The sequence below is a fragment of the Apus apus genome, chromosome 5 (genome assembly GCF_020740795.1).
Source record: "Apus apus isolate bApuApu2 chromosome 5, bApuApu2.pri.cur, whole genome shotgun sequence".
Classification (NCBI taxonomy): Eukaryota; Metazoa; Chordata; class Aves; order Apodiformes; family Apodidae; genus Apus; species Apus apus.
The window spans coordinates 33,427,813-33,454,370 of record NC_067286.1 but is presented as its reverse complement, the minus strand read 5'-3'; the positions used below and the strand labels follow the sequence as shown (position 1 = coordinate 33,454,370).

The 26,558-nt window shown below is 37.2% G+C and overlaps 2 protein-coding genes across 4 annotated transcripts in view; one reads left to right on the top strand and one right to left on the bottom strand.

The window, feature by feature from the left end:
* Positions 1-5,735, top strand: part of FAM98B (family with sequence similarity 98 member B) — a 31,019-nt gene extending 25,284 nt beyond the window's left edge. Inside the window, exon 9 of the mRNA XM_051620669.1 lies at positions 5,106-5,735. Coding sequence (XP_051476629.1) covers positions 5,106-5,140 — 35 coding nt within the window. The 3' untranslated portion in view covers positions 5,141-5,735. The remainder of the gene's footprint in view (positions 1-5,105) is intronic.
* Positions 1-26,558, bottom strand: part of RASGRP1 (RAS guanyl releasing protein 1) — a 44,109-nt gene that overhangs the window by 7,437 nt on the left and 10,114 nt on the right. Inside the window, exons 3-13 of one of the 3 annotated variants that reach the window (XM_051620666.1) lie at positions 16,647-16,751; positions 14,498-14,561; positions 12,868-12,999; positions 11,653-11,806; positions 8,326-8,499; positions 7,499-7,615; positions 5,428-5,703; positions 4,062-4,142; positions 3,367-3,471; positions 1,299-1,408; positions 521-665 (exon numbers count right to left, since the gene is read on the bottom strand). In XM_051620666.1, the coding sequence (XP_051476626.1) occupies positions 521-665; positions 1,299-1,408; positions 3,367-3,471; positions 4,062-4,142; positions 5,428-5,703; positions 7,499-7,615; positions 8,326-8,499; positions 11,653-11,806; positions 12,868-12,999; positions 14,498-14,561; positions 16,647-16,751 (1,463 nt within the window). Of the gene's footprint in view, positions 1-520; positions 666-1,298; positions 1,409-3,366; positions 3,472-4,061; positions 4,143-5,427; positions 5,704-7,498; positions 7,616-8,325; positions 8,500-11,652; positions 11,807-12,867; positions 13,000-14,497; positions 15,637-16,646; positions 16,752-26,558 lie in introns of those variants that run through there. The other 2 variants (XR_007889609.1, XM_051620665.1) reach the window with 2 other exon arrangements.

Sequence of the window (26,558 nt, the reverse complement as noted above, 5' to 3'; positions counted from 1 at the left end):
CAGAATATTTTAATGTGTTCCTCAACCACAAACAAAATACCTTGAACTGCTCTCAAATTAACACATCAGCAGATCTGACCACCCCTGGAGAACTTGTGGAGCTGGAGTAGATATTCTATCTTGGCACACTTGTTTGATCCCAGCTAAACTGGGTATTGGGAGGACAGTCAGTTTTACTAAATCTTTCTGTGCCATTGGCCTGGGGCATGTAATATCTGTACCAGGACATGAGTTCTGACAGCCCTGTGGAGTGGAAGGCTCTGGATTTGGAAGTCTTGCCTGAGACTCTGGTGACACAAGCAAACACAAGGCAGGAGCCATGTTTAAACAGACAACAGTACTGCCAAGAGGGATGTAAAGGGTACCTTAAATAGCTACACAGGCAGAAACCTTGTGTTCTGTATAGCTTCACTGATGTTTTATGTAGATCCATTTCTGTATATGACACATGGTGATTATCAGATTAAAAAAGGCATTATTCCAAACAACATTAATATAATTTACTGAAAAGTAAACTTACAAATCCAGCACAGTTGTCACAAAAAGTAGGCCTTAAGTAAGTGGTCTCTTGGAAGTTGTGAGCAAAGCCAAGTCCTAATTTGGAATAGATTGAGCTAGCCCTCATAAAGTAAGCTGTTATTTCATCCCTGCTAATCAGACCTTCCCTGTAAATAAGTAAGAAAAGTTGTTTGTGAGACATACATTTTCTTAAAACTAGAAAGAGAATTAAACATACTTTCCCTCACAAATTATAATGGCAATAGTTGTGTAGGCCAAAAACTACAGTGATCTCAGTAATCTTGTCAACTGCTCCCAAAGTCTCCCAAAGCTTATCTACACATTTAAAATGTAGCCTGTAAAGATAAAAGAAATACCTGCATATGTGATGCAACCTCAGAACTACTTCATAGAAAACTTCTGAATAGTTACTATTGTATTTTTGCATTCTTTAATATGTTAAGAAAAAATGTTCTTAATTTGACCAAAACTGCCAATTCTCTATTTTTGAGGGAGTGGTTCATCTTAGGAAAGTTCTTCAGTAATATATACTGAATATAATTTTTAAAAAAATGTTCTTTTTCTATTAACTGTTCTTCCTTCTACATCAACCTGTTTACTGCTGCTCTAAGCTCATTAAGGTCTCATTTACCACATATTTAGAAGATGCTTTTGTTCACTACTATTGTGGGTGAAGAGGATGATTTTACCAACTAAAAGACAGAAATAAAATTTGGAAACACTAACCCAAAAACCCAAAACATACGCTACAAACTTGATAAGTAGAACTAGGTACTCACCAGTCCTTAGCCATTACACAAAATGAGAATGGAAAACTGGCAGCTATCTTTTCAAATTCTTCCTGGGAAATGTATCCATCCTGATCATGGTCATAATTTTTGAAGACAGACTGTGCAAGGTAATAGTAGAATAGTTTATAACAGGGATAGGCTGAATTACCACTTTAGAAAGTCTCCACAATATTTACGGATTTCCTCTTCCACTTTCTGCCAGTACCTATTAAACTGTCTGGTTTTTTTTTGCTTGAGACTAAAGAAGCATTATGATTTCTTGATTTGTAGCAAGATGTAGGTAAGCCAACATAAGCTGGACAAAAAGGACAGCCAGGCCTGAAGAGTTGTGGTGAATGGAGTTAAATACCATTGGCAGCCAGTCACATGTGGCTGTTCCCCAGGGCTCAGTATTTGGGCACCCTCAGCAAATTTGCAGATGACACCAAGTTGGATGGGTGTGTTGATCTGCCTGAGGGTAGTGAGGCTCTGCAAAAGGATCTGAACAGGCTGGATCAATAGGCCGAGGCCAACTGTATGAGATTGAACCAGCCTCAGTGCCGAGTCCTGCACTTGGGTCACAACAACCCCATGCAATGCTACAGGCTTGGGGAAGAGTGACTGGAAAGCTGCCCAGAGGAAGGGACCTGGGGGTGTTGGTCAATAGCCAGCTGAATATGAGCCAGCAGCATGCCCAGGTGGCCAAGAAGGCATCCTGGCTTCTATCACAAATTATGTGGCCAGCAGGACCAGGGAAGTGACTGCCCCCTGTACTCAGCACTGGCGAGTCTGCACCTTGAGTACTGTGTTCAGTTTTGTGTTCCTGACTACAAGAAAGACACTGAAGTGTGTCCGCAGAAGGGCAACAAAGCTGGTGCAGGGTCTAAAGCAAAAGTCTAATGAGGAGCAGCTGAGGGAACTGGAGTTGTTTAGTCTGGAGAAAAGGAGGTTGATGGGAAACCTTATCATCTCTAGCTCTCTAACAATAAGGTAGGGATTGGTCTCTTCTCCCAACTAACAAAGTGACAGGACAAGAGGAAATGGCCTCAGGTTGTGCCAGGGGAAGTTTAGATTGGATATTAGGAAAAATTTCTTCACTGAAACAGGCTGCCCAGGGAAGTTCCTTTAAGTATCTAAAAGATGGGTAGATGTGGTGCTTAAGTTTAGTGGTAGACCTGGCAGTGTGCTAATGTTAATAGTTGAATGTGATCTTAAAGGTCTTTTCCAACCAAAATGATTCTGTAAGTATAAATGCTTCACTACAATGACAGCTCTTTTTGAAAGTTTTGCTTTAAGATCATTATGTCCAGGCCTACATATAAAACTTGTATGAGTGCTCTCAATTAGTGTTCTCAGTGATGATCTCTGCAGCCAAATCAGTGTAGCTGCCTAGCTTATTTTATTAGGTCAATGTTATGTGAAAAGTAGTTATATGACAGAATTGTCATGTAGATAGCTATTTTCCACTTGTGGAACAACATTACTGTTGGTCTCTGGCCTCAAGGCTAGGAGCACACCTAGGCCAAATTTAGAAACATATTCCAAAACAGTGTTTAGCAAAGGATACCAAGCAATATTGGAAGTGTTTAGAAGGAAAAGCCACAAAGCAGGGATGCAAAGACAAACTCGTTACTTCTCTCCATCAGTTTTGGAATCAATCCCCTGAGCTTACTTGATGGTTTCCAGTAAAGCAAGTGACCCAAAAGAGAGAAAAAGCAATGGCTGCTAGTAAGAAAGCCATTGACAGGACCACTTTCAGACTCCACCAATAATATGATGTTGGAATCCCTGGCAGAAATGGACTCCCCAGCTCCTTGGAAGAAGGACTCTGCAAGTACACAAACTAGCATTCACACTCCCTACTGACTCCTTAGCCATTTAAGGAAATTTCCTTCCCCATCTCAAGGGCCACTGCTGCTACTTACAGCTAGGCAGAAATACCTGTTTGTCAAGACAGAAGTGCTTACAAATTCAGCACAGCTTTGAATGTGTTCAGTATTTTTTCCCCTCTTTGTATGTTCTCATACCTGGAGATTAAGACTGCGACTGATAAGGTAAATGGGTCAACCATACTTACATCTACCATCCTCTGAACATGTTTGCTGATGGTTTTTGGATCAGGTTTTGGAGCTACTCCTGAGGCCCAGTCTGCAACTACCGGTGGTCTGGAAGGTGTCAAAGGCTAGAATAAAATGAATGGAACTTCATTATTACCACATGGAAATATTTTCAGCATTACACTTCTTTCATTTGTGACAATGGACTATTTGATACAGCACTGCAGAAATGGCCTGTTGGACCCAACATCATACTGTTGATAATTACATGGAAGTTCAGAGGAAGCTTTCCAAAATAATGGTTGTTCCTTAAATTGTCATTTACAGCCCTGTACATTCACCATCTTTTCCATATTTATAAAACAGGAACAAAACTACAATGTAACACTCTTGGGTTTCATCACTTGAATCACGTAACAATTCTTAATTTAATAGAATCAGAATCAGTTGCCAAGACTGAGCCTGATGCCATGTTTCTACATAAGTAACTTTGTTTGTGTTAATATTGTAAAACCTAATATGGTGTTAGGTCTCCCATTTATTCTAGCTTAGGCTTCAACATCAACAAAACAATTTATGCTTTATCAAATTTTTGCTCAGTCTTTAAAGCTAAAATGTTTTGAATTTAGGATAAAATAAATTTAATGTGAGAGACAGAAGTTATGTTACTCATTAAAAAAATGTCCTTTTTTTAAGAACCTGGAAAGACCCTTACAGCAGCTCGGTGACTTCGCGGCTCTCGTGCGTATGAAAGCTCATAAATTTCATCTTCTGTGTAGTAAAGATCAAGGGACAGCTGAAAACAAACACAACATTAGTTTAATTTCAAACCAGTCACTAGTACTTGATAAACTTGTTCCTGGCATGCATTAGTATAATTTAGGTTGCACTTAGAAAAATTGAACTTGAGCTGCACAGGTGTTCCCAGTAATTTGAAATGGGTACATATCTAAATTCCAGACTGTTACTGCCATTATCTGGAAATCTGTAACATTACACAGCCACAGTCATTAGCACAGCAGGTGATTGTAGACATAATTAGCAGTCAGTTAATAAGCAACCTGAAAAAAAACTGTTACACCCAAAATATTCAAGTGGTCTACTGTGCAACAAAGGACAAAAGCATCATTCCAATGAAACTGTCCATCAACTCCAATTCTCAAAAAAACCTTGTTTAAACTTGTCATATTTATCCAACCCAGCTGTGACTACGTTGAATTAAGAAGTATAAGATGAGCATAAAAAATGGACTTGCATAAATTTAGTGAGAACCTTTAGATGTCAACAACAGTTATGTAAAGTGAGAAACACTTTGAGGAAAGGTAGATTTACTATTTTAATAAAAGGTAGTATTTTACCTTGTTAAAAGCTGTTCCTGCTGCAGCAGGGGGTGTCCCTGCTGCATCAGAAGTCCCTTCCAACCCCTATGATTCTATGATCCCATGAACTTACTAGGGGAAGCTAAAACTATTGTGACAAAAGTCCTAGGTAGTATCAATTTTATTAATAACATGACACTGAAAATATATGCCTGGAGGAGTAATACAATAACTATATTTCACTAACCTATAGGTCAGACAATTTTTTAGTGCCAGAAGAAACTTGGCTAGAAATGTGGTATGTTTGTTTATCCCTACACATCTTGAGGGACTGAACTTCTATGTGACAAGTTTGTGTGTTCAACACAAGGAAGCTTTGTATGCAATCTTCTGCCTCCAAGATGCATCTAAGAAAACTTGCTACTTTTCTCTCTATTTAGGCCTCATCAGCAGAGGATCCAGAGTGGTTCCCTAAAGAAAGTACACAGAGATTGCTTACTACTATAGCAGAACAAGAATAAACATTTCCTTCCCTTATAGGAATAACTGTAAGCATACTGCTGAACTGGTACCTCTACCCTTACTGCCAGAGAAATCAGTATCACCAACTTTCTCCTCTTCTATGATTGTACATTTCCCTAAGGAAAAAAAAAATCTTACAATATTATGCATTTACAATTAACGGAATTCTCTACTTAGTTGTTTGAGATATATATGAAATATGTTTTTAACGGAGGTATTTATCTTATCTAACAGACTTACTGTAAGCAAATGAACAAGGTCCATATTAGCCTCCAGGGGAAGTGGCATTTCCTGGAGTTGTATCAGCTCATTTATGTGGTTATACAGAGAGTATAATTTGTATATGTTAATTTTTTTGTCCTCTAAGTAGTTTGGCATGCCCTCATAAAGTGATATCAAGTCTTTCAGGTGGACACCAAGGATAGGGATCTTAAAGTTACTGCACTCGTTATAGGCACGTCGGTAACTATCATAATTTCTGTAAGATGAAAGCAGTTCTGTCATTTCATTAAACACCTAAAAATAAAAAGAAAACAAGAAAATGAAAACTGGTTACTGTTTTTATTCCGGTCATACAGCACAAAAACTTCCCCTGATATTATTAAGAGGTTTGCTCACAATGATTCATTACACAAATTTTAAAACTTTAGCCTTTAAATGAAATCTAGGTATTCATGGCCCCTAATTAAACTATGAATACAATATGTAATTATAGATAGTAAATTTATATCCTAATCTATAATGTAGGTCTTCCTACATTCCCTATTTAGTCACTGAAAAGAAATACGATCCTCTCAAATCAAGGGGATCTGTATGCAGTTAATGCATAAGCACAGCACAAGCTCTCTGGCCTTCATAAAAGCAACCATCTTCACTTAAAAATGAGGAATGCACTTCTCTGGCTTCCAGGTCACCAGCTGGAACTGCTGGAATTAGAAAGTCTTAGCACAGAAACCCCACACTGTGCTACAGTCCCATCACAGTGTAACCAAAACTGGTATTACAGTTTGAAGTAGTGCATCTGTGCTTTAAGAAAACTTTTTGCCCATGCAAATAAAGAAGAAACAATATATTGGATTTGTTGTAAAGGCCAAATGAATCTTAAGGCTAGCAGTATAAATATTTCCCTTGTTTAAAACTATACAGATACAAAGCTGACTCTTAACATTATAAAATCAATGAACCAATGTTTTCTTGTGGAAGTTCCTATCTAATCCCTTGGGTTTTAAGCTTCACAAACTGTTTGTTAAAGTTAGTGTATTGTCAAGTCACTAATTAACCAGCCTTTATTTGCCTGCTTTCTATTAGCATGTGTATACAATTTCTTGATGCAAAAAGTTATTCAAGTGATGGACACATACAAAGTCTACTCCTCATAATGACAAAATCTAAAAAACAACATGCTTCTAAAATAAGCTTGCTAACTGGTTTTATAGATCCTGACAGCTGCAATCATTATCAGTGGGAGGTCATACTTCTGATCTATACACCAGGTATTCACTGTTCATTCAAGCTGATCATAATGTGATCAAAACAGGTTAATTAGATACCTACCTGAAATCTTTCAGGCCCCAAACAAGATAAAATAATAAAGCATATTAGTCTCTTAAGAAGTAATCTCTTAAGAAGCCATTTAATTGCTAAAAAAACACGCTTTCCTTCACAGTTTTAGCAGCTGGAATCTCAGCAAAAAATATATCCCTCTGTATTTCACCAGTATTTTATTGGAAATTACAACCAATTGCTAACATTCCACTGTATTATAATGTGTGTGCATTAAGGCTAAGTTTGTTCAAGTCTGAACTAGATAAAATCTGTCAAAGGGAAAGATCAGATGAAGAAAAACAGCTATTTCAGTTTCAAACTCAAAGAGTGGAGCACTGTGCAAGCCTTCCAGAGACTCAAGATGGTCGATGTTGCTATCGATGACGTTATGTTCTCAAATATTCTAGGATCCAATTCTCTGCTTTCGTGTTTGAATGCTAATCTGTACTATGGCATGTAAATGAAAATGCAGCTTCTCACATCTGAGTATTAAAAGAGAAGTATTAGAGTATTAGAGAAGATATACAAATCTTGAAGAAAGGTGGGGTTGGAAGTGGGGTTGTAACTCCTGCACTTGGAGTTACTCATATTGTAGAGCTGAAACAACAAAGAAAAACCCTCCAAAACCAAAGGAAGTTTTCATTTATTTTTTTTTTCCTCTTTCTCTCCATCATATCCAATGAAATAACATTGGTTTTTTGTGTATGCAATGACAAAAAAGTTAAAGGTTATGTTATCTGTAAAACTTAAGAGGAGCAATACCAACCTTAATTACATCATGAGGAACACATGAGCTTGTTTCCTTGAGTCTGGAAATGGAACTGTGACACAGACCTCCTATCACTGCCATTAATGTATTGAAATTCTGCAGCTGGTGGAGCTTCTGTGTTGACATACAAAAATCAGTATTTAATTTTTAAAGGCTCACGTTCAATATGCAAATCCAAATTCTACTTTTCCCCTGTTGCCTTCCTCTAAAGTCTTACAAGTTTTGTGCCACTGTCCATTTGGCTTCATTTTAGTAATGAGTTGTGATTTTACTAGATGTAACATGTACTTATTCTACCATTATTAAATCAGATATTAATTCTGCAGATACAGTCATTCTTCCAAATACTTCCTTAGTACTTCTCCCTCTTCTCACAGTCTACCACAGGTAGGAAATACTGCCTATTATCTTGGTTATACAGATGAATTGAAATGCAAAGATTACCAATAGGACCATAACTCTGCTTCTATCCAGGTAAGACATATCTGATAGAAGTGCTTCTAATTATGGCCAAAGGCATACCAGTGGTTCATGCTCTGGAAAGGTATGCAGTCACAGTTTGGAATCTCACCAGCTGATTCAAAAGCAAGCCTAAGTTTTTCAGTGAAAACAATTCCTTCAGAAAGTCATGGTGCCAAGACACTGCAGTATCTGAACACTCAGTAGGAAACCACAGCATACACAGATGTGCATATTGCATGTATAAACCAGGAGTCCAGTGCCAGCACTTCCAGGTAAGCCTACAGCAGTAGTGTGGGAAAAGCAACTAAAGCGCTGTCTAAGAAGGTAACAAAACAAACACCACATGTCAAAATGTAACTGACCTGTGCAACATGAATGAACTTGATGAACACTTCAGCCCGAAGCTGTGGAGTTGGTCTGCTGAGAACCATTAGCTGCACCCATTGAGAGATTCCGTTGCAAAGAGCAATTGATCTTTCCATTGTTGGATTCTCCTTCACACAACTATTCACAATGTAGTTTTGATAATCTGAGAACTTAAAAATCCAAAGGAAGTGTAAATGAAAAATCATCTGTAGTTTTATGTACCTCATGGTCTGCGTGCAGATACAGGTCTGTTTTTCTAATGAAACATGTAAATTATATTTTTTACACGTTAAATATCAGTAAAACTGAAATATCTCCTTTGTCATGATTTTGTTCCACTCAAAGCAGAAGGCTTCAAATAATTGAATTACCTGAAAGTATCTATTTGCCATCATTTGGATCACATAATTTGCATCATGTGTATCTTGGGAGCCTTGGCTCTTACAAACCACTAGGATGAGTAGACTTGGGGCTTTCCTCCCAGCCTCAGGGGCTCCATTCATTAAATCTAGGCTTCTGCAGGGAAGGTTAAACTAAATTTAAAACGTAATCTAGTAATTCAGTGATACTTTAAGGAAGTGTTCAGTTTACATAGCTAGGGCATACTTCTGAATTAAGCTACACTAATACAAAAAAGTTCAATGAGATTAATGTGAAACTAAGGTAAGACCATTAAAAATGAGGGCTACAGATGCCTTTATGTTTTAATACAGCTTGTGAGAATCTCTCATGGAACCGAAGCAACCTAAAATTATTCAGTAGACTCTTGTATGTGACAAATGGATCTTTTCTAAGCTATTCTTCCCATTAAGATCCAAGAGAAGCAATCATTTGTTTTTGTTGCTGAAATGATTATCCATTCTCTTGATTTATCCATTAACAAGATACACAAGAATTTGAATCATCAGAAAACATGACATGGGATTTACACATCCATTATTTACTATGACTACTACTATGACCATTAACATCTTACCAAAAACATTCATAGCTGTTAATTCCTTTAAGACCACAGTGGTATGCTGAATGGCACTGATCCTTAAGAAAAGGTCATAAATTGTCAGGCTGCACTTTTGTTTCTTGCTCTCCCTCTCTCTCCACTTTTTACCTTTTCTCCATCTATTTATTAAGAACTATTAACACTTTAAAAAGCAGATATGACACCAGCATCTCTGGATTTTCCCCTTATTAAATTAAAAATAGAAGAAAATTTAACGTTATTAAGTAGAGCTGTCTCTGAGATTACATGGTACTTAATTACAATTATTGTTTGAATTTTGAACCCCAGCCAGGTTTGGCTGGATCTTGAAATTCAAGCAACTACACTATACAGATAGATATTTTTTCACTATCTGACTGCATAATTATGGATTTCATAGCAGTTGCAGTAAAATTACGAATCAGTTTGATTAGTTTGTATTTTGGTCTCAGCAGCTCTCTCCTTCAGAAAATGTTGGGTTTTTTTTAACATTGAACAAATGTATATCTTACATACTACTAGAAGTATCAAAATAATTTTGGTGCAAGAATTTATTAATGGGATCAGCTGTAAAAAGATGGCTAGAGGCAGCTAGAAGTCCAGGTACTTAAATAATGCAAGAGTCTGGTATTGCAATTACTAATCTATGAGCCTCAAAAAGAAAGCAGAATCCAGATTCTTACAAAAGACTGTAGCCTCCCTGTATTTTGTAACTAAAAATTAAAATGGTTTCCAAATACCAGCATACCTGCAGTCATTACTCTGTGAACAACACCCCCTGCATTTTTATTTGCTGCAAGATACATGGTGTCTCGTGGAAGATTCTGCTGTGTGTTGTGTATGTTCAGGGGATCAAGTATTCCCTTTCTGACTCTCAAATGACCAAACCTATGAATAGTTATTCCAATGACTGATAACACAGCAGGTCATTTGCAGCCTTTCTTCCAGTATTTGCTGCCATGTGAGAATAATAAAAGAATTCTGTGGCTTAACATATCATGAACACATTCTGCAAAGACTTAATTAATACAGCTATTTACTAATTGCACTTAATTTTCTGATCCAAGGTCTTGGTAAATACCAAAACATATGCAGAGACCCTGCATGAAAAGAGTACTGTTGGAACTCTTATGACTCATCTGACACTCCAACGGCAATCATACTTGCTATGCTCATTAATCATTAATTACTTCATGTCTGCAAAGAGCCTGAAAATGTTAAAGAGTTATATAAGCTTTGTATATTATTACAGGCAGAAATCTTTGCATGATTTTGGTTCTGTGGCTTTTTGAATTCCACACAAAACATGAGGAGTCATGTACTGTCAGCTCAAAAGAAAGTGCATCAATATATAACTGTGAAATCCTTCACAAACTATTGAGAGTCCCTTTCCTTGCAAGACTTCATCTTCAAATTGTAGTGTTCAAAAAAACCCAGTAAATAACCAAACCAAACAAAAATTCCTAATAAACCCACTTTGCTTTCACTGTTATCATCATGCTGACTTTGCAGCCATCTTAGATTTTGGTCTCTAATATCAACTTTTCCTTTCCATGTGCGAACTGTATAAAGTTTGATTAAAATCAATGTTGCAGCATACAAGGATGCAAATGAAGTCAAGGTGCATTGGGAAGTTAGCATCTTATCAGCTACCGACATAGCTGAGAAAACAAATCAAATTAAAGAAAACATGAATTAGAGAAAACCTTATGGATTGTTTGTATACTTGAAAGCTTGTCTAATGAAATATTTCACCCCTGCACCCTTACATTAAAAAAAATGGCATTTTCTCAAGTGCTTTCTTATCCCTTGTTTTGTTAGACACAATAAAAAATGGCAAGCATAATCCAGTAGACATCTATAGACAGTCCATTAGTCACTGCACAGGAATGCTGCATTGTATCCTACAGCGACAGGAGCTTAACATTCCAGGAGAATATTCCAAGTTTCCTTCATCTCATTTCAACCTGATTACTGATTTGAGCCAAAGGAGACTACTTGTTCCTGTGTCCAGTGTCACCATTTATTCTAACAAAAATTGATAATTTGAAAGAAGATAAAATAGTGTACTCCTCTTCCTACTGACCTTGCCCCAAATCTGCTCCACAGCTGCTTAAAAGGTTCAATCTTCCTCTCTGAAATGACTGCAGCAAAAAGGTATGAACTCAGAATAAGTACCACTGGCCACCTTCAACACTAGTAAAACAGAAATAGTCTAGATACAGATTCAGCTTGTCCAACAACTTGCACTGCAAAGCTAACCTTACAATACTATCCCTCTCCCATCTTTTCAACATCCTTCCCAACTTTGTTTAAAATAAATAAATAAAAGTAAATAACTTACTGATATCCTCCTGAAAGACTTGAATTCAAGATAGGTAAGGTGGTCTGACAGCTCCTCTGGCTCAAGGTGATCAAAAAGAAGCGAGACTTTCCGTTTCTTACTAGTGTTGGCCTTTACACGCTGTGTCAGCTTTCTAGGCCAATCCCTAGAATTTCTTTTAGACAAATTTTAAAGCAGAATTACTCAGAGTTATTTTCTGAAGATCAAACTTTTTCTCCCTCCCTAATACAAAAGTGACATTGTTTTCATGCCTTACTGCAATACAAAGTGAATTATTTTAATTTCTAAACAGCAAGCTCCTTTCATGCATGACAGATTATATGCCAAAACATTACTTTTAGTATTTATTATATTGATGCAGTACATAAGTACAACACAGCTATATTACTAAACTTCAGGAGGTTATACACTGCACTTCTGGAATTGCTGCCCCTAAACTTGTCTTCATTGAACACATCCCGTGCTCCCCCATGTAGTAATTCCTACAGATTTCCTTGACCAGCCTCAGTATGAAGTGTCCCCCAATGCTATTCATTCATGGAGTAATGAAATTTAATTGTATTTGAAAAACTAAATGTCCTCTTTCATAACCAGATATAAAATGTATGCCAAATTCTGCTGTGCTTTTGCCTGTGCATTTCTAACCAAAGCATGAACTGACACTGTTAAATGGTTCCACACAACTACATAGAACAAGGAAGGTTCGCTTCCCAAGAATGAACTATATGATGTATATTCTCTACAGAACAAGTAATTTTATAACTAAAATCACATAAAATAGTATCAAGACCTTGACAATGTAATAAACTGTATCTTCTCACTTAAGTTCAGTGTTAAATATGTAAACACACTTTTTTTAACTCATGGGTTACCCAACCAAAATGTATTCTCCTTTCTCACTGACTTCAAGGATTTTTCAAAATCTAAATTCCCTGGATAGAGTAAAAGTTATCTAGCCTTGAGAATCAGCACAAAGTCTACACAGCAGTGAAATAAAACCTAAGCAATTCTTGAAGGTCAGTCTGTTCCTCTGTGTAATACATATTTCATCTATAGTACTGTACAAACTCTTGTAGGGATAGATAGCATAAGACTTACTAAAATTAACCCACTAAAGAACCACTATCTTGCTATACTGGAGAGACAATATATATGGATAAATGAAATTAAGAGCAAAAGTTTGTTTTCTGAGCACATTGAGACATTGGCACTCACATTTGAGTTGTGTCAATGAGATGACAGTGTAACTCCTCACCACTAGCTTTAACCAGTTCTTGAAATTCTTCCATAGTGGTGGACAGTTTAGAGTCCATTTTGAACATAACCCAGAACTCTGTAATCCAGTACCTATTGCACATTGAAAATACAGAAACACAAAATAAAGGGTTTGGTCTAACATCCGTAAGGTTGAAAATCAGATAGTTACTTCTGTTTATGAGGTGTATTTATTCTTCACCACCTTCAGGAGATATGTCTTGCTTTTACATGTTTGATAGGCTACCTTGATTTTGTAAAAAATCAAAATTTCAGAATTAGAAACTACCTGGCTTAATGCTATATAGAACTAAACTACATATACATTCTCAATAAGTTAAATATTAAAATTTCTAGTTTCACATTAAAACTAGATAATACGCATGTAGATTTTTGTTCACAAACTTCTACATAACAGTAATTTAAATCTATTTAATAGTTTACAGGTGATTCAATCTCGCATGCACAAACTATTTTCAGAGAACTACAATTTTCTCTGTTGGGTACTCAAAGTGTTTCATTCAGACATTTTATATTTCAATTTCTATATGTGACTTGTCATCCATTGTGGTGGGTTGATCCTGGCCAGGGTCAATCACCCTGACCCACCCAGATGCTCGCCCACTTCTCCCCCTCAGGAGAACAGGGGAGAGGACAGGAAGTGAGAAAAATGTGTGGGTCAAGATAAAGACAGTTTAGTAACTGAATGAAAGAAAAAAGCCAAACAAACACGTGATGCAAAGGCAGTCACTCACCATCTCCCACAAGATGCCCAGCCAGTATCTGAGCAACAGCTACCTTGGAATGCCTACTCCTCAAGTTTTATTGCTGAGCATAATGCCATATGGCATGAAACACTCCTTTGGTCAATTTAAGTCAACTGTCCTCACTGTGACCCCTCCCAACCTCAAGCTCACCCTGAGCCTGGGTGGACAGAGTGAGAAACTGAAAATCTTGATACTGTGTAATCACTGGTTCAGCAATAGCTAAAATGTTGGTGTGTCTTACTCACAGATGCAAAGCACAAGCATCACAGGGGCTGCTATGAAGAAAGCTAACTACATCCCAGCCAGACCCACTACACCCATGCATGTAAAAATCTGTGCTTGTAGGAAAAATGGGAATGAACATTCTTATGGATGAATATATGTATGAATCTGCCAAGAAGCAAAATGTTCCCAGATCACATACAGCAAAGCACCCTGACCTAACCGACTGTCTGCTTTGAGACAATAAAATCAGAGAACCAGGTGTGGGTTGGATGGGAGCTTAAAGATCATCTAGTTTCAACTCCCCAGCATGGGCACGGACACCTCCCACTAGACCAGGTTGCTCAAAGCTCCATCCAACCTGGCCTTGAACACTTGCAGGAACGGGGCATCCACAACATCCTCAGGAAACCCATCTTAGTGTCTCAAGACCCTCGTAGTGAAGAATTTCTTTCCAATATCTAATCTACATGCACCCTTGAAAAGCTGAATCAGTCCAGTTGTTTCTCTTTCTAATGTCAGCTTAAGATATGTAAAAGCATTTTTATGTATGGCAGATGGATAGCTGCAGATTAATAGCTCCTAAGAAAGACTATTCTTACCTCACAAAATAGCATATCTTTACACACATTGTGGAAGATTTTTTTTCCAAAGCATTAAGATAGATAGAAAACCATTAAGGAAAACCACATACATTCACAAATGATAGGAAATGTAACATGTTTGATACTAACTAACTGTAAACAATAGGAATCATTCTAGTGAAGGCATATATTATCTGATGAGGTTTTTACACAACTATATACAAAGTATATTCCAAGATCATTAGCAAGTAAACATTACTACTATAAGTAATACTGAAATAGCTGCCCAAATACTGAGCAGTATTAAGTAGTCAAACGATTCTGCTTCTTACCTGTGTTTCTTTGTAATATTCCTCACAATTTCTAATAAAACTCATGCACTTGCACATCTCACTAAAATTTGAAAGAGTAATGTCAAATTTATCAATTGCTGCTTTTATGAAGAAATCCTTTTCAGTTAATCCCAATTCATTGAAGCTTTTTTTTTAAAAAAATACTATTTTCTTTTAAACATAGCCAGTTGCATACAATGGTAGAGAAAAATGTGAAATGTCTGTCCTTGCTAACCTCAATTTTCTAACTCAGCAACAGTTTTCATTTGACTTGCTGTGATGACTGGAAAGACACACCCATGTTTTCAGTCTACTACCTCTATAAAACATGCTTTGATATTGTAGCCAATGTACTTTGAAGACATGGAAAATCCGTTTGGAAAATGATTATGCCTACCTTCGTTCTTCTCCTGTAGATTGCATATATTTTCAGTACTACAAAACATAATTTGGTGAACATACCTTTTGGATACTTGCACAACATGATTGAAATTAAATGCAGCCTAGATCTACTGCAACTGAGGGGACATAGCATCCACAGTTTAAGCACTCATATCAAGTGCTTTAATTAGGCTGACTATACAACTAGTGAGGCCTAAGTTCCCAAATATTTAAAAGGTCTCTGAACTGAATGTCTGAGGTTAGATGGCTGACAAGTCATCCATAACCGCCTAAAATAACAATGTATGGGATGGAACATGGTGGAACTGGGATGTTTTTCAACTATCTAATCAATTTAAAACTGTCTTTACTTTCAATGTCTTTACAGAGATCTACCCACAGAGTCAAAAATCAAGCTTGCAAAATATATGCCAGTCTGATAAAAGTTTGAATCACTTCTCTCACTGTAGCAAATATTACTTTTCAGAAACATGCAATCAATTACTTTCTTCCATTTTCAAAGAGTGCATGAGTCTAAGTTAAATACAACATTGCAGCACAGCTGTAGTGTAGCACACTTGATCCAACACTGGGGGGTGGAGAAGAAGCAGGACAGTCAGAACTCAACACTACAATTGAAACTCTGTAGTAACTGGTGCTCCTTTTACAAGACAGCAAGATACAGAATAAAGGATTATCTAAATTAAATTGTACCAAACTGGCTAAAGATTCTTAGCATGTCAGGTCTGTTTCCTCTACTGTACACATCTAATTAAAAGTAACCATTTTGTAAAGCTAAGAAGTCAGATAATATATTTAATAATTAAAAATTCCTAAGAAAGGCTAGTAGCACCAGTACGATCAAATAGTTTCATTGTGAAAAATCTAATGAGCCAAAAACACAAGTATGAATCCAGGCAGTCACCTCAAAATGGGAACAAATAGGAAGGAAAAGCTTTTTATTTACTTCAGTGCATTGTAATTTTGAGTGTGTAAGTGAGAAATAATACTTATTGAAAATGTTAATCTACAGGTGGTACAATAAGAATATTTTCAAAAATTACACTTCTGTTCTTTGCTCTTCTACTTGTATGGAGGCTAGAAAGACAGAGAAAGAGATCAGAAACTTTGGCCCAGGTTCACACAAACTAACTGAGGTATCTACATTAATGTAACACATATTAGATATTCCCTGCACAGCCAGTGGGGTGTGATTTATCCTACTTAAAATCTGGAGTTTCATCTTCTCTGTGGATCATAAACTAAGCCAAACATAAAAAAACCAAACCAACTGAACCCTAAACTGAACAAAAACACACTATACAACCAAAATCTATTGTATATTGTTTAATTAGCAATACACCCATTGATTAAATATCCTCTACTTACCCATTTCGAAGTTGTCAAGTTATCTAATATTACCTTAACAGCAGATGAATATTACAAAGGATATAGATCAATGAGTTTCTGAAGCATGTCTGCAGAGGAGATGATTAACTGATGCATGGCCAGAATCGTCTTTAGCAACTGTTTGTTTTGATAGGCATTTCCCTCTAAATCTGAAAAAAAAGAAGGCATATGCATATAGAAATCTTGGTATACCTTGGCAAACAACTTGCAAGAGGCTTCTTCAGAATGCTAATTCTACTCAGGCCTGCTCACCTATGCTATTTCAAAGATAGCAGTAACTTCCTAACTTAGGAGGTGCATCATTTTTCTGACATAAGCTATATAACAATAACCATACGTCACTACCAAGATGCGTAAGACCCTTACCAAAACAAGAAAATAAGGCAAGAAAAAAGCAGCTGTGTCTCAAACACTCAAAATATCCAGATAATTATACATAATTCTCTTAGCCTAGCAATGCACTTAAATGTGTAGCTATAGGTAAATTAGTATAAACTTTTTTAAAAAATTAATGAATTGTGGAGCAAAAGAACTCAGCTACTGCCCATACCAGTCATTGGCATGACCAGACTTACCCAAACAGCATGGAGATATTCTTAAGTGTTTGTGAGGCATAACACTAAAGAACATGCATAATTTAGGATCTCATGGAACAAGATACAACTTATGCAGAAGCCCAAAGATTAACATGGGTGTAGTGCTGCTGGAGGACCTAAATGTCCTGATACATTTCCTTGAACTATGCTTTACAAGGATTTCACTTGAAGAAAGTTTTTAGACTGCATCTCTCTTCTGGGTCGTGGTGTTTTTTCCCATATTCAAAAAAGATCAAATGCAATCAAATGCAGTACAACATTTCAGAAAGTCTCCATTTCTGTAACAAACACAGTAGTGAGTGTGTTTGTAAATATTAACAGATGATGTTTTTTTACAGCTTGCCATGAGAGAACCTAAACAGTTTGCATTGGAATGAGATATCATTTCAAAAGCAAAAGAAAATTTACCTTTTCAAATAATATTAAATGCATGGTCTATGAGGATAAATGTAGTTACCACTTAAAATAGCAATAACACAAACAACATACAAAAGCAATTCAAAAGAAGGCAAAACAGAACAGACAGATGAAACAGCACATTTGCAGCATACAAAATTATATGTATTACTACAGGGGGAAAAAAAACACATTTCCAAACAGAACAACACCAAAGCTAACATTAAACTTATCCCACTTACAAATAATATAATCCATGTTAGTCACTGAACAAGAGTTTCCATGCTCTTCTAGAGGAAAGTACCAAATGTGAAGAGAGAAATCCAGAGCACAGGCCTTTCCAACACTACACCGGATTTTTGGTAGAACTAGAAGCCTTATTTCTTCTAGATTTCTGTCTTCTGTTCTTCACTCCACGATAGCGCTATTCATGCCCTTTACCACTGTACTCTCCTCTGAACATCTTTTTTTTTTCTCTTCCCCACATCAATACCGTAACTCCTCGCTCATGATTAAAGTTATCAGCTACTCAAAAGCAATAAATGCTGTGATCAAATCCAGGCTGACTGGCCAGAACGCAAAGCAAATCAAATCAATGCTGAGCTCACACAGCTGCCCCGACACCCCTGTGGGCACCTATCTGGATGTTTCTCTTCTCCCCAAATAATCCTTTGAGATTCCTATCTTTCCATCAAATTTAGTTTAAGCTGGCAGGCAGGCTGACTATATTTCATCTTAACTAGACGCAGTTTAGTAGGACAGTGATTCAGAATGGCCTAGATCTGAAGTTTAGAAGTGAAGTTACTATTTTAGCTGACTGAAGCAGAGGCCCTACTGAGTATCATATAGCTGGTGTGGATAGCTTCACTCTTCAAGCAAAAGCATAGTAGGTTTGGAGGAAACTCAATACAATAAACAGTCTTGAAATATCTTACTACAGTCAGCCTCTCAGGGAAGACAAGCAGAAAAATCCTGATCAGTAAATTCTGGCAGAGCCTAGGTGAACATGCACCAACTCGGCACTGTCAAGCACAGAATAAGAACTTTATGCATCAGGAGATCTTCAACACTAAACACGAGAAACCATTTTTTAAATCTACCTTCTGCAGTTACACTGAAATTGTAAGGAGCAATTCTACCTACAGAGATATGGGCAAGCGAAAAATCTGCCTGTCCTATAGCCCTATAAATGAGAGCAGTATAGATCCCAAGTAACTAAAAGTTCTTGAGCTGCCTTTTGACTTACACTACAAGATAGCAGTCTTATAGTATGAACCAAAGTTTATGCATTCCCTCTTCATATTCTCAGATAATTTTATTTTTTACCTGAAGAATCCTTCTAGGATATAAACTGTCCAAGTGCAGTGAGGACAAAACAGTAAAGTATTCAGCCAGAAAAGTGGGAAAATTGCAGAGGAATGCTAAGACATCAGGAATCAATACTTGCTCAAGCATTTAGTATTTGGTATTTTGTTCTCTTCTAGTGTCTTCAGGAAGAATACAATTATTTTAGGCCTTGCACACTGCCTTTATTTAGTCCATATTCAGGGACAAACTGAAGTAGTTTGCTCTCTGACCTGATGACCTCTCCCCAGCTGAGAAGGGCAACTGGGAAGAGCAGAGAAGTCTTGTGAATTGAAATATAAGCTGACATTAAATATCAAAACCAACACAAGCACCAACATAAAACATATAAGCTTATACTCAGCCTAGTCCTCAGCATTAGCAGAGGGAGCTACAGGCAAAGAAGAAGGAGCCCAAGGAAACAGAACTGCCCACCCTCAGCACAGCTCCCCCTTCATAATGAGCCTGAGGTCAGTGTTGTAGAACAGCCTGTTGAGTCACCTTGGGTCAGTGCTCTGGCTTTAGTTCCTGGCTGGCTCAGGGCTACTAATGGCCTGCCCTCCATGGCTAGCCTGTGATTCCATCCCAGTGAAACCATGACACCCACAAAAGCCTGTATCAATTTTCATCCATTTCACAAAACCTGGTGTTCTTCCAAAGCCTCAATCCAAAAGGTCTTTGTTTAATCAGAAAAGCAGTTCAATATATGCTTAACTTGGAAACCAAATGGTCATGTGCACACCTGCTATTAAGTATATACAGCTTTAATTAAATCACCAGCTTTTCAGAAGTGCTCAATGTAAATCATCTGAAGCTGACAAAGACAGCAAGTAACTCTCCCAGCAGCTTCTCCTCTGTGCATATTCCAAAATCCTCTGCCATGTCTTAACAAAGATACCACTTGGCACCAGGTTCCAAACTGAATTTCTGTCCTCTAGGTCTCTTTTCCATTTCATAAAGATGCAGAGAAAACCAGTATGTTCTGCCTAATATTAGTGATTAGGTCATTTTCTTGCATAACAAAAGTGCATTTATGCTTCACAACATCCAGACCTAAGTATCTCACAACAGAGAAAGACTTCATTACCACAACATGCAATTATTTTGCACTCATGAAAGCACTACTAAGTTTTGTGCCCTCCATTCTCTCACTCAAATAAAAGGCTCATCTCCACAAAGAAAACATTATATTAGTAATGGTTTAAAAACTAAAATAAGCACTCTGCATCTAAAAATCTGAAAGTTCTGGGCACAGTTCTGCGCTGAACGGCAAGCCTAAATGGAATTGTAGCAGCACACAATTTCACAAACACATATAATATCAAACAATTAATGTAATCTTCCTGCATAATTTTAAAAGGAAGCACTTTTCAAGTGCATACATCATGATAGAGCAAATGTTAATTAAAAAAAAAAAATTGAGTCTGATTTCTCTCCCATTTGTATTTCTGAAACTCATAATTCAAAAAAATCCACAGAGTTAAAACTTGTGAAAATGGGCCATAGGTGAGAAAAGACTCCAGCTCAGTTTTGGTTTCAGAACTGTCACCAAATCTTTTGCCAACCACTAGGTCACTTTTCAGAGAGCTAACCTGCTAAACATAGCTGCCTTTAAGGAAGCAACAAAAGTTATGGCAAACAATCTTTGTGCAAATGGTGGAGCCAGTAAGAGGGCTTTCCTGTGCTGCAAGAGTGTAGCTGAATGCCTCTGCAGCACTCTCTTGAACCTCCAGCAGTCTGTTTTAAAACTTTGAGACACATTTTCATTTCCGTTTGTATACCTGTTTCTAACCACACACCCTGCTGAGCAAAAAACCACCGAGTGAATACTAAATAAAGTGGAATGGGTGTGTTTCAGTTAGTCAATTTACTTAAAGATAGCTGCAAAATATTGCAGAAGCCTTAGCTTTGTTTCACTGCAACAAAATACAAATAACCCACTGGTTGCATGCTTTTCCTGCTTTAAGTGTTCTTACTGCACTATGATTTTTAATAAATATTCTCTGAAAGAAATAAGGGAGCAGGAGTTGAATACACTTTTCCAGTGTTTAACTTCATGAGTGAAAGCACAAAGACATTGAAGGCTATTTTATTATCCATATGGTAACACAAAGCAATTAAAAACTACAATTATAAAAGTTCCATTGCATATGTGAGACTCAGAACACACAAGGGTAAGAACATCCTAATCTAGGCCCATCAGCCACTCTATTTGTGGCTCCCTGTAATCTGTGATTTAGAAATAACGAGTATTACTTGTTCCTAGAGTAGCCAAAAGAATTGAAGTACTCAAAAGCCAGTATGCAAGGCTTTAAGAGTAAACTGCCTGCTTTTTCACCAGGTCCTGATGGCCACCAAACCTGTGGCAAATATATTTAACAGAAAGAGTATGTTCAGTAAACAAGATCATTGTACCAAGACCTTCCCACTCATGAGTGCAATAACGTAACAGGAAGAATGTCAAGGATGTTTTAACTGAACTGAATTTTGCAAGAAAGAAAAGTTTAGCTTTTCTAGGTAGAAGAGGCCTTTATTTCATAAGCACTGTCTTCATTTCATAAGCAGGTTCCAACTCTATCACTTAGTGTACAATTTGAAATGAAGCTGAAGTGAATCACAGAGCACTGACATCATGTGATTGGTGACTAAGCCACTAAGAACATGAATAACTCCTTGTCAACTCCCTTAAGTCTTCCAGTGGTTAATGAAAAGTAGCATCGAAAAGTAGCACTAAAAACAATGCAAAGCAAGAAAGCATCAAGCAATTGCCAGGTGGTCTTAAGTGCCAAGCTGGAAGTCGTGGGTTGCTATTCTGATGTGCTGCACAGAATTCTTCAAGATTTCTACAGTAGTTTTTTTCTGGTGACTTAAAGAAGATAGTGTGGGAATGATGTTATAAATGTTTGAAAATCTTATAAAAGCAGCATGTGATTTGAAAACTGGCAGAACTAATGTTCTTAGGGTCTTAAGTTCTCAGTGATCTTGATGAAACGCATGTATAAAACATGGAGGTACGTGAAAGAGTACGTACTAGGGTTTAGACTTGAACTGGAACAGCCATAAAAAAATGTCTCTGCCTCACATGCAAGGTGCAGTACTATGAGATAAGCTTAAAATGGTGAGAAGCAACCAAAACTGAATTAAATATTTCACAAATATTTCATGGATACTTCCTGCAACTTCCTTTCAAAAATAGGAAACTCTCTCAGCTAAAAACTTATGAAACACATGTTTTCTTACTACAAGCTTATTATTGCCACATTGGACTTTGGTACCCTGTAAGAGAAGTTGCCATTTAACTCTCTTCATTAAACTGATCACATTTGGTCAGAATCAGATTCTTAAGAAGCCACTATCCTGCTCATCAGTTACAACACCATCATTGAGGGTCAGCAAGCAGATTCAACTGAACTAGAGTGTTTACTTTTTGAGTTGGAAATAGCCTTTATTTTTTAATGACAGGTGAAAACTCAGTTTATGGCAGAAATCAGGGCTAGGAGTTAGTGTATTCTATTCCCCTGCTCCAACACAGAACCAGCTTCCTCAAACACAGTAAGCTTCAGAACCAGTTTAATTTGTTGTTAAAATTCTACAGTGAAGAGGATTTCACAGGCTCTGTAGTGACTTATTCCAGCACTTGAGCTCTGTAGGTGACTTATTCCAGCACTTGAGCATCTCTGTTGTTAGAGAGCTCTCCTTACTGCATAAACAAAGACTTCAGGCAACTTGGGAGGCTTCAATCCATTATGCCTGGCTCCCAGAAAACAGAAAAAAAAACATTCTTCTTCCCCTATCAGTATATTTTCTCTGTTTAAGGATTGCTTTCCTTATCTCTGCTCTGAGCTAAAACCCACAACATTTGGTAATTTTTTTCCTCAGAAGCTGGATTTTCTAGATCTGTGGTCAACTCTGATGTTCTTTTCTGAACCTTTTGCAGCTTGCACTTTTATGAAGCAAATCTGAATATAGTACTTCAGAGGTGGTCTTAACATCAGAGTTAGGGTATTATTTTAAATATTATGTAAATAATTGTACATACATATACTTTTTATATGTAAATGTACATACATAATGTATGTATTAAAAAAATTAAACCAGCACAAACATCCCTCTGTGCACGCACTTATCTCCTTAAAGTTTCTGCAGTAGTACAATATAATTAAATACAATTAAATCATCAGTTCTAAAATCCATCTTCACATTGAAATCCTTTTGTGCAGAAATGCTGTATATAAAGGACTTTACTGTACTGTTTTTACAACTGATTACCCCACATGTAGAACTGCACGCTTGTCCTTAGTGAATTTTTCTTTATTTCATATAATAATTTAACATGCTTAGTATCTTTCAAAAATAACTTAATTACAATGTCCTTACAAAGATGACACACTCATTATGTAAAAGAATGACTGTTAATTTAGCAGCTGCAGAAAGCAAGTGGAGTCTTGAGTTCTCTACCTTACATTTAATTCTATAAAGGATGGGGGTGTTCCCCCTCATGCAACAAGAATGCTATCATGTTTAGCAGACAACACCAAAATACTCCGGGAATTGTGCTAAAGCTTTTTATTATTATTATTTGCTTATTTCCAATACATACTATTAAATGAGTCATACATAAATTTATTTACACGAGTAATTGGTTTTAGGAGGAGAAACACCAAAATTAAAATTAGAACAAATCAGTATTTTCCAGAGATAAAAGAATCATGCTACTTTGTGATCAATCCTGAAGCAAAAGAACCCTAAACATGCCAAGTAAACACAGAAGATGGAAGAAACGTTACAGACTTGGTGATACTCCAACTCTACTTCTCCCTTCAACCTCCCTACAGAATGGAGGTGAGCCACGATCCACTTCTGTTCCTCCAAATGTGCATTAACAATGCAGATATATCCAAGACACAAGTGAGTTTAATAAGCATCCGAAAAGGGTAAGACTGTTCTGTGTGAGGGTAGAGAACATTAGGGGAGAAAAATCTCCAGGGAAAGCAATTATCCTTTTTCAGAAACAGCTTTTGGAAAGCTACATCTAGCAGAAAGAGCTCTGGGTGGGTAATTCTTTGAAATAAAAACAAGAAGATAAAAGCTCTTGTCAGGGGGAAATGGGATGATTTTGAGAAATTAAAATGTACTTTGAGAGAAACCAAATGAAATGTGGGTGGAAAGCATTCCATTAGCCTTGGAAATTCAGATCAAGTACACAGAACACGATAAAAAGGTAATGCCTTCCCCCCATACTTATTCTACAGCATGTTTAAAACACCAATTTTAGCAAATCTAATGAGAACTTTTAAATCAAATAGTCTTTTTCTCCAAGCCCTACAAAACATAATTTGAGCATTCAAGACTTTTTTCAAAGCTTTAAATCACGATACTGGAGCTACATGTAGCTTTTGAGCAGCAGGTAACTCTTGAATAATTCAAGCGTAATGCCTGGCAACACAGTTCTGCTGGAATAAGCATGGATAGATAACACAACTAAGACTTCCAGAACAGAATCAGAAACTTCTGAGGCCAATGACCCCAGCTGCATGCTTAGCACTTACTCATCCCACAACTGCAGTGTTTTCTAATCAACTTCTAACTGTACAATTGATCCTGGGGCATGCACATTGGATCCAAGGAAGCACAAAGTCAGCACCATCCAAAGGTTCAATCTGTAACAGACTAGCAGAAACCAAGCTGCTTTTCTCTCAGGGACTTGGAGATCTTTGCAGACTGCTTAGATCCCATTTCCTGGCCTACTGATACATGCTCCATCACTACTCTTGCTGTAGTACTTCTAACTTACTGTTTCAGGTATCCCTCCCTTACATACCTCAGCTCCCTAGTCTTTGCTCCAACTGCTAGATAAATTTCTCTAATTAGTGATTTTAGACTCTTTGGCAAACTTGCTTCTACCTCAGCAGTTCAGGCATGCCTTCTCACACTGCCCCACCACGGAGTACGCTGGGGATGGGCAAGAAGCTGGGAAGGGACACAGCTGGGACAGCTAACCCCAGTGGACCAAAGGGATACTTCGTACCCTATCATGGCATTCTCAGCAGTAAAAACTAGGTGGAAGGTTGCCAGGGCTGCCATCGCCTGTGGACCAGTTGGGCATCAGTTGGCTGGCGATGAGCAATTAGGGCTTTTCACATCACATGTTTTTCTTGGGGTTTTTGGTTGTTGGTTTTGTTTGTTTTTTTTTAAAAACTTATTAAACTGTCTTTATGTCAACCCACGAGTTTTCTCACTTTTACCCTTCCATTTCTCACTCCCATTCTGCTGAGGTGGGAGGTAAGCAAGCAGCTGTGTGGTGCTTGGCTGATGGCTGTGGGGTTAAACCACAGTTCATCCTTAGACTGAAACATCTCTTGTTCACCATGAATCAAAAGAGCCAAAGTTTAAAAAAAAACAAAACCCTGCAGCTTCACTCCAAACTTAAAACATACCTACTCACCAGGTAGCACTATCAGATATCTGCATACAGAAGAAGCTCCCCAACTGCTGATGCAAGCTAGCTGCAGTATGCCGAATTTTTAAGAGAAACATTCCCACGTGTGCTAAGTGTAAGCTTTATTGGCCCCAGTGGTCTAAGCAGAAAGCAGGATCCTTATGCCTCCCCTAAGTACTGTTGCAACTGTTGCAGGGCATTTCTTAGTATTATTAATAAATAGCATTCTGCTACTCAACCTAAACCAGTACTATTTTTTAAATCGACAATAAACAACTGGTTCTGCTCAAGGAAAGGGAAGATAATCTCACCCATACCCAAAGTGAGTATTTTGAAGGTGAACCTTTTCCCAAATGTTAATGTTAAAATAGAAAAAGACTTATTCACATCTCACACTATTGTTTTATGCCAGAGGAGTTCTGTATTTCGAAAGAAAGGTATTATGGCATATTTCTAAATGATCTTTCATCACAATATAGATGGCATGAGGCACTGATTTTTTCTTAACATGACCTCTACATACATTTGAGTATTGAAACTGCAGTGTTTGGGGATTCCTAAACCTTACTAGCCCCCCACAGGTACTCTTTTATGTTTGACGCTTGCCAGCTGTTGCACTTGCACCTTCCTACTTCAGTAACGGGGGGAAAAAAGTGGTATGTTCAATCTAATTCATCTTAGCTTTTAATCTCCAGCCTGTCCTCCATAATAGAAAGATCTACTGTACTATGTAACAGTCTAAGGGAAGCCCCTTCTTTTTCAGACTTTTAGAAGAACAATGCAGAAATGTGTCTTCACACTTTGGAATACATAGCAAAACACTGAAAGACTTCACACTAAAGCATACACAAAGAAAACCAAGTAACATAGACAATAAAATGAATGAGGAAGTGTAAAGAACAAGTGACTGACTTCTTGCTACAACTTCTTATATAGAGGAGAAGAAATAATTAATAAAAAATTATCAGAAGAATTATTTTCTATTGTTATCTAAGCTTTTTTGCATTGCTAAACAAAAGTAATATTGTTTTTGGGTTTTTTTCTGAGTTTATATTTAGTGCTATGAAGACAGAATTTTCTGCCATATCCCTGAGGTAAATACAAGTAAATGAGAGACTGCTTTATAAAGCAAGAAGTCCTAAGTATTCTTAATTTTCTTTTATAACTTCTTTCTTGACTTT